This window comes from Idiotropiscis lumnitzeri, chromosome 19 (genome assembly GCF_059441095.1).
Source record: "Idiotropiscis lumnitzeri isolate Australia: NSW breed Sydney's pygmy pipehorse chromosome 19, RoL_Ilum_1.0, whole genome shotgun sequence".
Classification (NCBI taxonomy): domain Eukaryota; kingdom Metazoa; phylum Chordata; class Actinopteri; order Syngnathiformes; family Syngnathidae; genus Idiotropiscis; species Idiotropiscis lumnitzeri.
The window spans coordinates 7,833,957-7,852,727 of NC_142409.1; the positions used below are offsets into that span (position 1 = coordinate 7,833,957).

Sequence of the window (18,771 nt, forward strand, 5' to 3'; positions counted from 1 at the left end):
GGAGGTTGTCATGCATGAGGAGCCTTATTACTGTGAGGGACCGTACTCGAGGCATTTGGATTGAAAGAAATCAATGCAAAGAATTTTAAATCCAACCAAGCATGTAACCGTGCGATGGATGCGAACAATGCGAGCCGAGCAAGACTTTAAATGAATTTGACACCCTTGTAATTTTTATTGTATCAGCTATACTAACCGTGGGGATGGAGAAAGAAAGCGTGAACGGTCCTGAGGATTTTCTAATTATCTACCGTATGACTTTAACATAATTGCAAAGTCTCTCTTTTTTCCGACATCTTTACAGTAACGGCAGCCTGCAATTTCATTAAACGCCCCGCCCCCCCCCACCACCTCATCCCTCCCGCCATCTCGCCTGTGATCAATACAGTGTAATTAAAGCAGAAGAGCCCACCAAAGGATCCCACACTGTCCCCCCCCCGTCCCCATGTTTCGCTCTATTTCTCCTGTGCAGAGGACACGTCTCGGAGGGGACTGTGGTTCCCTGTCTTGAATTATACACGAAGTTGCAGACCCTTTCCATTCCTGTGCCTCCACTCCAGGGATAAACAACAATCCCGGAGCCATGAAAGAACCAACGCTGATAACTGTAGATTGGATGTTTGAGCGCATTTAAATCAAAGTACTATTGCATCTTTTGATTACCAAAGTCTGCAAGGACTTTTATAGGGCAAAAGTTACTTTCGCTTTCAGGTTTGTGACATCCCTCCGAAACTTTTCTCCCGTAGAGTCATGAAAGGCTAATGCAGGAAACACCGTTTCCTGTTGGTACGAGGATGCTTAGTTTGGATGTATTCTTTGTCACTTTGGAGATTGGAATTCAATTTCCAAAGCTTACATGGAAGTTATTCTTTAGGAACATTTGTGTGATTTCTTTTTATTTTTATATATCATACCAACAAGGGCTGGATATTGATTAAAATTTCCCAAATTGATTTGATTCTATTAAGGATTTCACACAGTACCAATTTTATTTTCGTATGGAAGACATTTTCAGAAGAACCAATGCTGCAATTAGTACAAACTGCTTTATGTAACTAGTTACATAAGTAAATATCGTAATATTTACTTTAAGAATTGAAGCCAATGCAGTTACGTTAATCATGTACATTTTAATTAACATGACCTGATACATTTTTTTTTTTTTTTGATACGGTACTTTTGTGTCGTGACAAGATTTCACGTGAAATTTATGTCAATATATGAGGAAAAGACATTGCTAAAAGTAGCAATATAGGAACGATCTTGGGCTATGAAAAGGAAAACCCATTAAAATCGATATATCGATTTTTTTTAAAAATATTTACATTAAGAATGGAAGCCAATGCTGTTACATTATTCATGTACATTTTATTTATCATGACTTTCGTGTAGCGACAAGAAATAAAGAATTCATGTCAATTTATGAGGAAAAGAAATTATTAAAAGAATGAATATATGAATGATATTGGGTTATGAAAAGGAAAATTGATTAAAATCGATATATCGATTTTTTTTTTGATTTTTTTTTTTTTTTTTTAAACCCCAGTCCTAATCCCAAAATAGGAAAGGCCGGAAATCAGTCAATGTCATAAACATTCGACAGGTCCGTCAACATTCAAGATCCAAGGAAAGCAAGATGCGTTTTATTTGGTCAAGTTAACGATCGCAGTGATCAACAATGGAGGCCCAATAATTATTGTATTTATTCTGTCCTCACTCAATTGGTCCATTTTAATTGTAGTTAAGTGCACGTGAGTGCTGCTGGATGTACGTCTCAGCAGTTTAGTGAGTGATGGCTCTCCCTTAAGGGAGAAACATAGAAGTCAATCTGCCTTTTTCCCTCCCTCCCTCGCTCTCTGCCTCCTCAGTGCTTGGCTTGCTCTTAGGCCTGCCTGTAGTCGACAGATAATCTATTTGTGCTAATTTCATGTTTCTTCCTGTCCAGTTCCCCGTTGGATAAGTCATTCCACTTGTCTTGCCTCCTTAGTCCATCCCTCCCCCCCTCCCCCGCACACTCAATCTCCCACTCCCCGCCTGCCACCATAAGCATCTATTGACGTTGTGCTACGCTCTGCATTTTCGACTATTGGCAATCAGCAGTCTGAACCGGTCCTCATGTGGGAGAATGTCATGTTTGTTGGAAAGTCCAACAAACCGGTCCTGCTAATGTGGACCATCTGTTTACATCCAGACCGCATGCTATTCAGAGACGTGCCGCTGCAGTCTGATGGCCCAGATCCCTTCTTGTGGTTCTGTTAAAGACAAAAAAAAAAAAAAATGGATAAAATTCATCTTCATGTGAAATTTTGTCAGTGTGATTATATGCCCAATTAAATTATAATTCAGCCTAATTTTAAGTCCTATTTTCCATATTAACCAGTACGTACGAGAATAATATGGTGATATTGTGAGGATAAATTAATGGAATCTCACTCACAAAAATGTATATGATCAATAAAAAAGGCCGTGATGTGTGTATTTTTGTCGCAGTACGGAGTAAGATCGTATCCAAAACCACAGCTGCCTGTTATCCTCATATGGGAACGGTGAAAAATGTCGCATGATATATGCCTACATTATTTTCTGTCAATCAAGCGATGATTTAAATTTTCTGAAATTGACTACCAATTTTATATGTATAGGAAAAACGTTCCATGTTGTGAAAAATGCTAGTCGATGAAAAGGAGCTCAGTTGCTTCAGGGGACTTTAAAATTTGTTGTTCAAGGCCATCTGTCAAGTCATTTTTCCATCGTCCGTGTTTAGTTGGCGAACAAGCACGAGTGCTAAGGTGGACCTTTCTGTCACATGCAGTCTCCACATTTTTTCCCAAGCACGGATTCCTTCTTTCCTTTAAAGCCTCTTCTATCTGCTTCCTCTTCTGCTTACCATTTTCACATTCCAATGGCAGCATGAACAAGGGAGGATTTTTACTGCTTAGTCTCTGTTTGCTGAGTTGCTCATTTCCACACGCGGTACAGCTTAAAGCTATTGTAGCGTATTTTTAATATTCAAAACCCAAACAATAGATGGTTTACCTCCAAAAGAAAAAAAAATGAAGTATGGAGTGGCATCTGTGATAGTGTGCTCTGCAATTTGTATCTTGCCGGGAACGCCGGTCCCCCCAGGACGCCCAAATTGAACGAAAGGTTCCAAAGAACTTCCATAATCTCGAGCGGGAACAGCTTGTGCTGGCCAACCAGCTGGCCTTGGTTGGAGAGAGCACAGTGTCAAAACTTTTAGTCTATGGGGTCCATTTTATGGCCAGATCCTTCTTTGACTATTATCGACTGGTTGAACCCCAAAGCATTGTCGGAAGTATTCCACAAAGTCTTTTTTCCAACATAGAAACAAAACAACCAGACAAGGTGCGACAGACAAGTAAATTACACAAAAAAAAAAAGTCTATCAAGAGCCAAACTTTAAATGTTCCATCCCCCTTTCAATCTTTGCTATTGATATTTGTCAGCAAAACCGAATGGAAAAACGGGCTTTCAAAACCGGGCCCCAGTTATCTCAAACTCAAAACCACATCCTGCAAACGGTGTGTAAATAGCACAGAGTTGCCACACCTTGAGATCAAATCAAGTTCATTGAAAGATTTATGTACAAATAAATTCACGTGATAAGTGTCGATGTCGCCGACATTGAACTTGTAAAAGCCGTGCTAGCCATGCGGTCCCTCGCTATTCATCACAGACCGGCGGTGTCGAGCTGCTTTAGAGATATGCCAAGCGAAGCTGCAAAGTGACGTGTAAGATTTTTATCAGCAGGCTACATGACAGGACGCACGACACCTCAACAAATCCCTTTCCTGCTATCGGGCGGGAGGCAAGATTATAATTTTTGTTTTTTTTTGCTTCTTTACACTTAAATCTTATTCTGTGGAAGGGTGTATTAAATTTAGTGATGTTTATATTTATATTTATATTTATATTTATATTTATATTTATATTTATATTTATATTTATATTATTTATATTTATATTTATATTTATATTTATATTTATATTATTTATATTATTTATATTATTTATATTTATTCTTATTATTTATATTTATTCTCATTATTTATATTTATATTTAGACGAAACGAAAACTAGACTAAATGCAATCTTGTAACAGAATACAAATATTCCATTATCGTACATGAATAGAATTTTTATGTAACGTTACTTCACTTCCCTGTTTATAAATTAAATATCTTTTTTTACTTGGTGCCTCAAAATAAAAAATAAAAAATCTGAATTTTTTTTCTTTTTTTTATCAATATAAAATGGATCAAACTAAGTATTATAATAATGGCGCACAAAGTCGAAGACTATTCCTGCCCGTTTGTAACCGTCATTAGGATGACGTACGGCAGTTCTCTCACTGTGTCGCCTAGAAGCAACATCACCCAACGCCTTTGCACAAGATTCATAAATAATAAGATAAAACTCCTCTCTTCTTTTGTCAATCAATTATCTAAATAGATCATATAAAATCTAGCAACTAAACCACGACACACACTCTCGCACTGACAAACCTGTAAAATCTGTGATTTCATACATCAGTGGCCGGCAAAAAAAATCTATCGGCAAATGCCAAAAACGTCAGGCCTTTCGTCTTTCTCACTGTCGACAGATCGCATTCAACATTCATGTGCTGACCCATTTCATTAATGGGGAGGTCTTTTTTCGGCGTGTCTCGTCCCCGTCTTTGTGGGCTGCAGCCGTCCTCATAATGGCCCCCGCTGTCAGGGTTTCATGACTAATCCCCTCATTGACCTCTCCTTCACTTGCTGCATTCCACCGACACCCCCCCCCCCACACACACACACACACAACATCACCGCGCCACTGATGACTCAATACCAAGTGGAAGTCCATGGCAACTCTCCCTTTGGAAATTAGTTCGAGAAATAAATGTTTTTATTAGAGATGCAATGAAAGATTTCTCGATTATTTATTTATTTATTTCGCGCTGATTCTGAAACTGCCGCAACCGCGTGGAACACCTGCCAGTGTCCAATGTAAGAAAAATTGCATCCCCGAAGTCAATAGATCGGCATTGAAAGTACGAGACAGTTGTTAATAACAACACCACATGTGTGTTTTGTTTGTTTTTCTTGAGGCGGCGACATTTATAACCCCAAATCCTCGGCCTTGCATCATCCCGCTGTTTCTATTAGCATAATTCATACAAATGCGTGCACAGTCACACAAGCACATGACAACAGAGTTGATGCGCTTAACATCCTGATTTTCCCCGTGCGAGATATTTGATTCCGATCTGGAGACGACGCAGACCGATGAATAAAATTTTTTTTTTAAAAAACGCCGTATAATGCGAGCATCGGGTCATGAAAAGCGATCTTCTCGCACAAAGCCAGTGAACGCAGATGCTCATTATGTACGGTCACCCGACGATGCATTAGCCTTCAAGCACAGCGGGAGCAAACAAAAGAGCCGCAACCGGGATAAGAGGAAACGGAATCGGAGTTGGACAAAGAAAAAGTGTTGTATTGGTTTTTCCAGACCTTTGTGGCTTTAGCGATCCGATGTAAGCCATTGGAGCAAAATGACTCCCGATGGGCATATGGGCCGGGGAAGGGTCACTGTGGCGATCAATATGTTTGTTGGAATATGCTGAAGACAAGTAAAACCACATTCTGTAGTCATCTGAGATCGGATCAATTTATTTATTTTATGTTTGTTTGAATGGTTGTAGTTTGGGAACTTTCCTTGTTTTGTTTTTTTTTTAACTCATGCGACATATGTGGGAGTAAATTCCAACAAACTGGCCGATGGTCATCAGTGATCTCGTAAAGCGGTATCGGAAAACCCGTTTGTTAATTTAATCGCAGATACCAAATATTTCCATTAGTTGCGATCAACCATTCAGTCTTTACAAATATTGAAATTATCAATTTTAATGGACAGTTGCGGCATTATTTGTTGAACTAAATTTATTTTTTTATCGTGTTTCTTATTTGGTTGTGTCTTAAACAGACCCGCCCCCAGACAATAAATTATGATAGTGTTTGTTTGTTTGTTTTTAACATTTGCCACAGTTGTCTGATATGAAATGAAAAATAAATGAATGGCGGATGTAGTCCGTTATTGTACTGACTGCAAGATTAAAAGAAGAGTAAAGACCAATAAAAGGGAATTGCTGTGCTTCCGGGACTGATAAGTGCACTTAACATGCATCATTTCATTTGTGGGGCTTTGCTTCTTCTCCTTCAAAGCCGTAAAACTGTTTAGCTGGAAATTGAACCTCAATTTATTGCTTAATTCCTGATCAGATCAGTCTGCAAGTTTGTATTGTTCTGCCTTTTTTTGACTTCTTACAGGGAACAGTGACTCATTTACTACCATTGACGGCTAAAGACGTCAAAGATCCTTTTTTTTTTTTTTTTACTCGGCTGGTATCAAGCAGATGTCAACGGCAATCAGAAATGTGACTTTAAAGCATAAAATCATTGTCATTAAACAGAAAAAAAAATACATCCCGTTCTTTTTTTTTTTTTCCTTTCATCAGAGCGGAACCGTTACCGGCTGGTCTATTAAGGCAGATACAAGCTCCCACGGTACCTCACATTGGGATTAAGAGAGGAGCGAGATGTTAAGGGAGCAAAGAGTTCACCCCGCTGCTATCTGGGAAACTGCCAACATTTTCTGCAATTACACCTGCTCTTCGGGCCCTGCGGTGGGCTCTGGTTATGCCCGCCCCCCCATCCTCCACCTCGGTGGCTGTTGCCATGGGAAAAGTCTGGTCCAGACATCAGTATTAAGTAACAGTAAAACAGTGGAGGTTTACCAGAGGATAATAGCTGTTCACTGAAGACATACATATACCTTTCCATAAACGTAGTGCCTGCCTCCCAAAGACGTATTTACACGTCTTATCATTTTTTATTTTTTTTTTGGCACATAGCGCCGTGTTTTTATAGCATTAGAACACAATATTCTGTTGGCCATGCAAAATCAGTCAAAATTCAGAAAAACACTGGTATTGAGGGATTTCCTCTAGTGAAAACAGCTGGCATTAAGCAGAGAGTAGCTGTGTGTTGTGATGACATTAAGAACTTCTAGTTGGTTCGACCGAATGTCATTTAAGATATGCTCGGCTTCAGCGTCCTTCCCATGATGGAGATTTCTTACTTTCTTGCTCCTGTGCAGTGGATCCGCTTGTGGCTTGATGCACAGCCAATAGTCTTTAACGCAGAGGTGTATCAGTGAGGCCAACATATTGATTATATTGAGCTTCTTTGGCATGCCACCGGTAGTAAACACCTCCTGATTGACTCCTGTTTAGGTAGCATGCCCAACTATACGTTTGCCGAGGTTGCAGGTTTGATTGATGAAGGTATGATTACGTCAATGTGGGATAGCTCAAGAACTTCAACCATCGGTGGTGAAAGTCTGACTTACCTGTCACATGAAAAAATAAACACAGGTATCAAAAATTCAACATTTGTAGTTGTAGCTTGCGGTGTTGGAGAGCTGCACTGCATCATAAGAAGAGGTCGGATGTTATCTCGGCTAAGTGCGAGGGGCAGAGTTGGGCACTTGACCCTTTTTTGACGGTCGGTCCCCCGGCGTCCGGCTGCGACCTGGGCACCCATCCGGGCTGGATTCATAAAAATTGCCGGCCGGGCTGAACTGCCGACTCCGTTAGTTAACAGTCATGAAAACTAATAACTGATTTCCATGGAACTCCATTTTGGTCCAGATTTTGGTTGACAATTTCCGCAAGTCGGTGGAGGCACGACCTGACTTGACTGCATCGTTTGATATAATACGAAGCGGCACTGCTTGCTTTTCTATTCATTTGCACGACAATACATTTTCATATTGAAGTCATTACTTTGCGCAAAGTCTCTCCGGTGCAAGTTGTTTATTCTCTTAATGAAAAATACCCCGGAGGTGCTGCCTAAAAGCCTGCGTAAACGCTCTGTAATATTTCATGTTTACTACCTGTGTATAATATCACAGCACCTGTCAGTTGTTTCATGTTTACTCATGTGTTTCCCCATGGCAGTAAACAGAACCGGAGACATGAACACAACACACCTCCCTTTTTTTCCCCCTATTGAATACTTGAGAAGGGTTGGGGGAAGAAGGATATCATTACGGCAGGTTTGAGGACTTAGGTCCATCTCAGGGGAAAAATGGCGCTTCCCACAAATCCACTGCAGGCTGCTAGTAAGCGTTGGAGAAGGCAATTACCAGGTAACGTGTGGAGCAGGACACAGAAAGCAGCTGCAAGCTATGCGTCACAGGGGGAAGAGTGTTGTGTATCGAAGAAGCTCTGTGTGTGAGTTCGGAGAGATCAGCTGAGATAAAAATAGGGTTCTGTGTATTTAATTTTGCGCGACGCAATTGTCTCTTCCACTGTTGAGAAATCATGTGCACACACCTCAAGGTCATTCTATCTGAGATCATCTTGGACCCGAGTCCACCTTGTGTGCTGTTGTCTATACAGACTGAAAAAAAAAATGAGGGGTAAAATGTTTTGTCACTGAAAGGTAGCCTCAAAGGTATCGCTTTTGTATCCTTGGCAGTCAGCATTTTTGGCCCTGGAAGACGAGGTACACTAGAATCCAGTAATTACCCTCATGGGACACAAAGTGTAGATTGTTACATGTTGGTCAGAAATCGACGCAATCTATGTTCTGATTTCACATCCACATGATATGAAAATGCCGAAAAATGGCATTTAAGTTTAAGTTAGCCTAATAGCATAAAACTGGTGAACAATATTAAACTCTTTTTTTTTTTGCGCTGATTCCAAACCAGGTTTCCATGACAACAAAAGTATAATATGTAATTTTGTTTTATGTTTCGTAATATTTAGGAATTACAGGTTCGGTTAAGTAACGGATCTTATAAAGTCTTATAGGGCCAATTTATGAACGGAAAATTGAAAATATCTAAAAAAGAAAAAAACTCGTGCTAAAAAATAAAGTGTAATCAGCACCAAATGACATGACTTAGAATCTACACAGACAAAGAAAAAAAAGAAAACACAATTTATAACAAGCGCATTTATATAATTTTCATTGATTTTATGACAGTAAGTTTCATGGACTTGGGCGATTTTGCTTTTAGGCTTACGATATTCGGTGTGGTGAGTTCATATGATATCAGTTTAGGATAATGAACAGATGAATTGATTCGGCCATGAAGGTTTTTATTAGGGGTGGAGGAAAATAATCCATTCTACTCCATTAAGATGCAGGTGTAAATGATTCTGCATCGATTAATTAATTCAGTTTGTACACGTGTTCTCGCGCTTCGACAGACATGTCAAAGAGCAGCGCATCGGCAAACACAGAGGATGATTTAATGTTGAAGTGACTTAAAAAGCAACTGTTGAGCGTCGAGACTCCACAAAATAATTTGCAATAAATTACGATCAAAATTAATTACATTCCCTCGTAAAATTTGGATGAATGAAGACTGATATGAGAGACATTAACAGTTTTTGTTCAATCCGATTTGCCCTTTAAACTACTTAACTCGTTTAATGCCATTGACGGGTAAAGACGTCCAATATCGTTTTTTTTTTTTTGTGTTTTTTTAACTCGACTGATCGTGAATGAGTTAACGCAAAAATCAAAATGGAAAATAATGTAGATAATTTTTCACAGGACAGCAACGATATACAAAAGCTCAGCAGAAGGGTGCTTCATTTTCAAAGATAATCCATTGTTGCTAAATTTACTCGAACTCTCCAATCCAACGCCAATGCTGGCTCTAACTTCACATGCCTTCCACCCAGCATGACGCACTGTAGATTAGTTTTTGTTTTTTTTTGTTGTTTATTTTGAGAGAAAACTCCTCAGGCGCGCTCAACGGCAAATATTCAAGCTCTGGTTTGAAAGTGCCCTTTCATTCAGCTTTTGAGCTGAATGACATCGCTTGGACTCGTTCCTCAGGCTGCCAGATGGAGACGTTCAGGAAGTTGTTGAAGGGCCAGACGACACAGATAGCCCCGCAGTGGTCGCAGACGTCACTGGGAGTACCTCCAGTGACAGAAAGCTCACCCTTATTTACAAAAGCTTAGCCTCAAGCCAGAATCCACATGACAGTTGGAGGAAAAGCTAAATCTTAAAGCACTCACTTCTTGATATTCAATGTCTCGTACTTACCCTGAATTAGCGGGCTGTCTTTTGAGTAGGATTAGCGCCTTTCGGGTCAGTAAAAACCCCTCAATAACAAACAGTGTTTGCCGCGACGGGCTACAAATTCTGCTTTGGTGCATAGTGGATGAGGACCAGATCATGTTAGAATTCATGCTTTTAATAAAAATGTTGCTCTTCGTTGAGAAAAACAAACAAATGTGACCGTTCAGTCATTGGCCAGGATGCGTTTGCGTGCGTGGAGGCCTTTTTGTGGTTGAACCTTCAGCTTATTACAACATCACAGACATTTTGATCAGAGTAAAACGATAATAGAGCCAGCGGAGCGGCATAATCGTAGAGACTGCCAGTTTGGCAATCAAAGGCGCACCGCGCTGCCAATGGAAATCGGCCTCTGAATGTACAGGCGCGGTCACTGAAACCGATGACTCAAGCATCTGTTTTTATTTTTGTATAACAACTTACTATGCTTAAAATTTATAAAAAAAAATATTTCAAATGACGTATATTTCCATGATTAATAGAATGCCAACTTTGCTTGCTATTAGCCACCTTTCATTTGCGAATGAGGCCATTACCTGCCAAAGCAACAGGAGCTACAGCATTAACAATTTGGCGCATTAACTCATTCACTACCATTGACGGCTAAAGACGTCAACGATCCATTTTGTTTTTATTTACTCAGCTGGTAGTGGATGAGTTAATTGTAAACTAAAATACTAGATAGAACATTTTTGTCAGCGGTAGCCACGATTAAACACGCAACATGAAACTGAATTGGAACATATAGATTGAACAACTAAACAACAGAAAGAACAAGAATTAAATGCTTCTAACCGAGCCTTCGGACATTTACAAGAAAAAAGAAAAAAATTGCAAAATTCTTAAAATATGCTCCAACTCAAGCCGTTATATTTCTTGCGAGTACATCACGGGGTGAATGATGGGGGTCATTAATTAAAGAAAGTAATGATATCCCCGCAATGCTCTACTAGGGACGTCGGAAAATGAATTTGTCGAGTCCATTGTTAAATGAATGTAGCGCGAGTGAGGATTTAGTGCACCTTAAGGGAGTCCCTCCTTCCATCCTGAAAATATGCTTCGGAGAGCTCATCTCATATTAATCCCTCACCGAGAGTGTAGATGTGGCCCCGTGCTGCCCGCTGGCTAACTTTGAGGTTTTCATTACCTTTTCAGAATTACGAGCTCCTTGCCTTTATTCTCCCCCTTGCCTGTTCCACCGTTTCATCGGGCTTGTGTTCCTCAGCCTTTTGTCCTTCTCCCGCTTCAAATCCCTCCGCTCTCCATGTGACCTTGCAACCGCCGCGCATCCTCCTGCGGGACAATTAAACCTGAGTGAGAACAGACGGAAAAAGGGATATAAAGAAGCCGGGTTTGTCTTTTTGAGACTCACCTGCCTCTTTTGAATCCCTCTTGAAGTCTGAGAGGAGACGGGTTTTATCTGCTTTATGTCGCCTTCAGCCAAGGACGCGCACAGGCCTCCATCTGGATTGTCCGACTATATAAAATCCTGAAGTGGAAACTTTACTCATGTTGACATCTTTGTCATTTTCAACCCCCCCCGCCCCGACACCCTTTTTTGACAGGTGCAAGTGCAACCTTCACGCCAACAGCTGCGTGTTTGACAAAGAGAAGCTTAGCTGCGAGTGTGAGCACAACACCACCGGGCCCGATTGTGGCCGCTGTAAGAGGAACTACCAAGGCAGAGCGTGGAGTGCCGGCTCCTACCTGCCCATCCCCAAAGGCACCGCAAATATATGTGAGTACACAGTTGATTAGTAATAGTGACAGGTCACGTGACAGGTGTTTGGTAGACAAAAGATTTTTGAAAAAAAAAAAAATTTTTTAAAAAAGACCTAATGAAAGTGAAGACTACAGTACAGACAGCTGGCGAGAGTTGATACCCAATTAGCGGCATCCCACATCATCATCTTTGACTTCTGACGATAGCAATTTGAAAAGTGAGACGATGACTTGTCTGACTGCGGAGGCAATTAACACGATTTCAAAGAGATTTTTCTTTGTCATCTTGAAAAATGTGTCGAAATTGCAGACTAAAGTCTACAGGTACATGCACAGCATGCACAGACTTTTTTATTTATTTTTTTTTGGGGGGGGGGCAGATGCCTAAGCCAAAAAATGGGCACAAAATTAGTCACACAATTAAGATAAAAAAAACACGTCAAGTAAAATTCTGTGAAATATAATTTGGTACCTGACGATAAATGAGTTTTTTCTTTTTTTTTTTTTTTTTTTTACTAAAACAATATCTACTAGTAAACTTTTCAATCCCGGCATTGAATGCTTCAGAACGTTTTGCATGAAAGGCAAAAATTCACAACAGTTATTTGATCCATTTAAAACTTCCGTGCCGTACACTTCTATACCTTTCTGTGACTCTTCCAGTCTCTGTTGCGACGCGCTGATGACATTTTGCGATCCTCAGAAGCCACTTCCTTCTGAGAACATCCTGTTTGAAGCTTCGTTACGGCGACTACTTTCATCAATTGTTAGGTGTCATCTTGGTCACATGATGTCAAAATGTGCCCAGCGTGATGAAGAGGACTGCATGATTAAAACCGATTCTAATTGAGCCAGGAAATAATTCGGGTGATTGATGGATCTAACAACTTTTTATTTTATTTATTTATTTATTTTATTTTATTTTATTTTTTTGTGAATTTTGCCATTCAGCTCCTTGTTAGACTAGGCAAGTTTGCGGTAGGTCAAATTAGATCTCTCAGGTTCCCCCTGAAATCGAAACCCAAAGTGCGCGTTCTGCTTCAATCTCTTTGTCCTGAGTGATGCGAATTACTTGACGTCAATTTATTTTTTCTCATCAGCCACTATATGACCAACAGACTAACCGCCACTTAATTCATTCATCAATTGAGGGATGTAGTACGGCGGCACACGCGCGCATTGCCCATTGCCGTTCATATATCAGAATAAACTATGAGCTGCATTTATATGCTTGAGCATGCTGGTATCCATTTGAAGCTCAGGTTTTATCCGGCTCCTTCACCTTATTGCATCTGCTGTGATTTCTGCATTCATCACCGGTGCTCCAAGGCTCTTGGCCACCGACTAATGACTTATTCTCACTCCCAAGGGACCCCCTGTTATGAGACTTGGGAAGGGTGAGTGAAATAGCCCTTCCTAGAGCCCAGATTGACAGCGCAGTATTAAAAAAAAAAAAAAATGTCACACACCCTTTGATTCACATTGGCATATAACATATTCATAACCACTGCACGGAAACGCGTTGTATATTCACTGGAGGTGATGAAGCATCTTAATCCTTTATTTCAGGTAAAAATCTACATGCAGTGTAAAAAGGAAAAAAAATAAGTCTACACACCCCTGGTCAAATGTCATTTTTTTTCTATTAAAAAATATGAGACAAAAGCTAAAACATTTTAAAACGTTCAACTGACTGATATGTGCCTCTGTTTAAAAGTAACCTATTATATTCAGTGTCCAGCGCACGACTGGCACCGTTTAAAGAGCCTCTGATTAACATATTTAGAAAGTTCAGGCCTGCTGGAGGCGTTTCTGACATTTTTTTTTTGTTTGCTCTCTATCCAAAGTCCTCCAGGATTTGTGCTAACACTGATTGGTATTTTGAAGAGATCGTATTTGAATGAATTGTTGTTGTGAAGACCATGATTTCATAGTCAAGAAAGACATGAAAGGGGAAGTGTCATCAGCCATCAAATTGTCACCGTCAGCTTCTCCTCTCCGAGGCTAGCTGAGGGCGGTTTAACTGTGACACACACACACACAAGCATCCACCAACCGAGTGTCTCTTCGCCTCACATTTTTAATTTTTCATGCTTTTGCTGTCATAAAAATAAATGGACCTGCAATAATTTGGGCAAATGGCGCAGACCAACATTCAGTAAACTGTATAACGACTAAGGGGCTACAAGTGACCTCCGTTTTTACCTTTCAAATGAGTCGATTGGTTTCACTTTCAACCACAAGTGATTGAAATATGACCCATCGAAAAATGTTGAATGAGAGCGCTCTCAGTAATTACATTACTTGAAAACAACATGAACGAGACGGTTCTGAGGCAGCTGTCAATTGTGACCCCGCAGCTCTGATGTCATGGCCAGAGGTATGGAAAGGGAAAGGAAAGACAAAACTTGAACGTGTTTTTGAATGTGGGAAAAAAATAAATAAAATTGATAACTCGTATATTTAGAATTGTAGTACATCAATCTCCTTTTTTTTTTTAAGGCAGTGCAAGGAAAATATATGTGGTATGATATTTAAAAATCCCACGAGAGGAGATTGCAGTACTACTCATTGACCTGTAGGTGGCAGATCCTGGGATGCATGACACTCTAGCATCCACTAATCATCAGCAACTTTGATTTGTATTAAAAAAAAAAAAAAAAGACAAGTAACAAATCACAGAATGAGGCTAAGAATAATAGACGATTCATTTTATCGTTCCACCTATTTGCAACTTTCAAGTTGACTACCTTAACAGCACATTTTTCTTGTTTACTATTTCCAAGCTCTCACAAGTCACTTGAAGTCTCAAAACCTTTTCATGTGAGGGTTGCCTGGAAACAACAGAGCAGCCTGTCGTCCGCAACGCTTTCGACGAGTCTGTCCAGAACCCAGTGAGCTCGCACAGCTCATTAAAATAAAATCAAATAAAACCTAATTTCGAGCTCATTATTTTCCCATTGACCAAAACGACTACATTCTCGCTCCTCTCGTTGAGAATGTAACATTTTGCTAATGATGTGCACTATTTTAATAAGGTGTCAATCAAATGATGCTCTGTAGATGCAGCAGCTCTATTTCAAGTCTGACGGAAAGGTGCTGATCATGAAAATGTGACCAAGCACACTCAAACGCTTTAATGCCTCACACTCATTAACACAACCTCTCACATACACACTTTGAATATTTTTGATTAATTTCTTCTGCACAGTGTGAGTATTTTTCTGTACGTATTTCAGGTATAGAGGCAAATCTTCTAATGTCGCTACAATATAAATCTCATTGGCAGAGAGGACAAACAACTATTTTTTGCGGTCTCCTTTCCCACAAAATATTCCTCCTCGTCTTCCCTGTGTTCACCTTGCCCCTCACTTTCCTCGCCCCTAAAGAGAGCTGCTTTACTGTGTCCCTGCTCTCCTCGTTTTATTGCCGTGCAGCTGTGACGGTAATCTTTCTTTTTTTCAAATAGCAGTTTTTTTTTTTTTTCATCTTCAGATTGCATTTTGCTTTTTCTTATCCGCTTCTCGCCCACACATCATTCCACCGTAGAAATCTTGAACGATGCCATCACAAACTTGGTTCCTGGGAACTTGTAAAATAAGATGAAACTTCAGTTCGGAAAGGACGCGTTTAGATCAAATGAGGGAGTCGGCCACCTCGGTGAGGCAATGTGTAATTTTTCCATCGAGAAAGTCAATTGTGTTTCATGACGTGCGCGTGTGCCAGTCTCTCCTGTTAACAAGGCCATCACTGGACTCGGTCGACCAAATAGCCTTAAATGATTGATGGACTCTATTAAAAAAGGGATAGCAACCAGGAAAAGGAATTTATTTGGTATTTTTCCCAAAAATATATATTTTTTCTCATCTCGGGTGAACGATTAATAATATAAGTAGGAAATTAGAAAAAATTGGATACACAGTTCTGATCAGCATTTATTTCCTCCTTCAGCCATCCTATCCAATTAAGTTTTATTCATCATTTGAGTGTTTTTTTTTCCAATTTTTGTAACAAATAAATGAATTAATTAAAAATAAATAAATAAATAAAAATATATATATATATATATATATATATATATATAAAATAACTCTAATTTACCATTGACAGAATAAAGTGGCATCTTGGAAAAATTTCAGGAATTTCATCCCCAAAATGCAGTCCACATGCAAAGATAACAGTGAAACATATGCAGTTTTGAACATGTGGACATGAAGGATGGAATTGTTTAATGTGTGCGACCAAGTTGTGTTCACTGCAGCTTCATCAGAGAACATGTTTATTATTGGCTTCTTATAATTTATGATTAAGGTCACAGTGGTGATCGCAGATGGATGACTGCCTAAATGTGCAGAGCCTGTGAGGCATTAATTTCCCTGATCTCTGTGACGAGAGATTTATTGTAAAATCACTTGACGTTCCCACTCGTGACTCAGCCTGCCGACTGTGCGTGCGTGTGTGTGTGTGTGTGTGGGCTGGCGCATGGGCTACTGACCCCCACACGGTCATAGATCATTTTCAGTGAATCGCACGCCCTTCACAGATCATGTTCAGTGACTTGCAACCGTGATCTCTACATAGCTCGTAAAAATCAATGAAGCACATTGTCAACATGAGCTGCTAATGCTCTTCCTGCGCTGTGTGATGGGATAAAATTAGATTGCCGCCATGCCCTCGTAATAATGGGGCTGGGCCACGTGGACGGGATAGGAAATGACAGTGATTGAAAAATAATGGAACGAGCGCGACACTGGATCTTGGAAGTCTGTTCCAACGCCACAGGTTGTTCATAAAGGGGGTGAATAATTAATTATATATATATAAATATATATAAATATATATATATATATATATATATTTTTTTTAATTTTATTTATTTATTTTTTTGTAATTGTGAAGTTCCTTCTTTGAAACTCAGCTATGTTCCTCCTGTCTGGGAAGACATGAATTTTAAGTTGACTAAAGATTGTAAATTGTGTGAGGATTTGGGAAACGGTCAAAAGTGGATGACAGGAAAAAGGCACTGTTTTAATAAAAAATAAATCCATCAATAAAAACAACAAACGTAGCGTAGGCTGATTATTATTTTAAGTGTAATGTCGACTCTTTTGTCACGCAGTGACCTCATTTTTCATTTTTGGTATATTGTTTCACATATATGATTTTTTTTTTCCTTTTCTTCTCTGGAATTTTTATTTTATTTTTTTTACAAATGTGTTTTCTCTTGACTTGATGGCGTGACTGGAATAGTTTGATGTCAAATTCACGGGCAAACTTATGTAGTGGGGCAGTGATGGATGAGCATTTTTAGTCATTAATCAGGGAGTGCTGAGTTAAAAGTCCAAATTAGTATTTCGCTCACAGAACTATATACAGATCTGTTTGCCTCACAAAACTTTGTTTGTGAATGCAAACAAATTACATTTAGTTCTAAGATTTGAAAATTAGTTAGAAATACATATTTTATAACACAAAAAAAAACATTTGAAAGTAAGAAAATAAAGAAAAAAAACACTTGGACTAGGTACGTTTTCTTCTACAGCAGCTGCGGGCAAACTACGGCCCGGGGGCCACATCCGGCCCGTTAAACGTTTTCATCTGGCCCGCCGAACTTGAAAAAAAATTAAATGAATAAACCTTGTTCATTTTAATTTTTTTTTTTTAATAAATCTAATATTTGCTTTTTTCCCCAAAGTTTATATGTCAGAGTAAATCCAGACATCTGGCCACCCTAATTTGCCATCTCAGGCTCGCATCACATGTTTTCATTTCCCCTGTTCTTTATCAGCGTTTATTTTGACACTCTAAGCTACTACTGCTAAAACTGCACCCTCAAGCACAATAAAGGTGATTATGATTCAGCTCATCCTTGCCGTTGTCCTTCCTGTCTCCTCAAACGCATCTGCCCACCCCCTGGAGGTCCGGCATCCATTATGCCGTGTCCCCGTGTGTCGCCGTAGCTTCCTGCAGTTCACAGTTTAGAGGGAACACACACATGCAGCTGATAATTTACAGTTCGCCTGGCTCGCATTGGATCCGAGACGGTGATTGAATGACCGTTGCTGTGTCGTATGTCGCATGATTCAAACGAGAAGAATCAGACATCTCAATTCCGCAAAACCACAACCAGTCGACGCCCTGAGGTGAGCGAGATCTTGTCACCATGGGAATGAGACAGACTACGTTCTAAGCTCAGTTGCTGTCTGGCTAAGGGGGGAGGGACGGACAGGATGAGACGTGTCCTCGCTGGCTTCACAGGCAGACTTTTGGAAAAGTCGGCGGTGATATTTGATATGTTGTGTCGTGTGATGGCGTGCATGAGAATGTTCCTTTGACAAAGTATTTTTAACAAAGCATGGGAGCTCGGAAGCATCTTCAAACGTCTTTTTAAGTTTATAAGATAAAGGCGTGTATTGTTTCTGACCCTATTGTGTCCACTGGAATTAGTTTTTCGATGACGCTCACGCTGTTGGGTTGTCGCATTGACGATAGTCGAGAGAGTTGCGGATTTGTGATAATTGTATTCAAACGTTGATAGGATTGTAAATGATTTCATTTAAGCATGTCTTAATTGATGCTGTGCTTTTTGTATTTTTTTTTGCAGGTATTCCTAATAACATTGGTCCAGTTAGTAAGTAATCCGCCACAAAAGAACTATCACAAGTGCTGGATGCTTTGCTCTGCCTCTCATGCCACCACGCACGTCTCGGAAATTGATGCCAAGTGTTCATTTCTGATAAGATGTAGTTTAGGGTTAGACATGGGAAGACACGGCCTTTAAATGTATTTAGGTGATATTCATAAATGTGCCCAGATTATTAAATGGACAAGGACAACCCTTACAATTTGATGTGGTTTTAGATTTTTAGTCTAATTT

General features: G+C 39.7%; 1 protein-coding gene across 15 annotated transcripts in view; it reads left to right on the plus strand.

The window, feature by feature from the left end:
* The window catches only part of ntng1a (netrin g1a), a 129,826-nt gene that overhangs the window by 97,040 nt on the left and 14,015 nt on the right, over positions 1-18,771 (plus strand). For all 15 annotated transcript variants that reach the window (XM_088282984.1, XM_088282975.1, XM_088282968.1 and 12 more), the window contains 2 exons: positions 11,738-11,910; positions 18,499-18,525. In XM_088282984.1, coding sequence (XP_088139110.1) covers positions 11,738-11,910; positions 18,499-18,525 — 200 coding nt within the window. The remainder of the gene's footprint in view (positions 1-11,737; positions 11,911-18,498; positions 18,526-18,771) is intronic.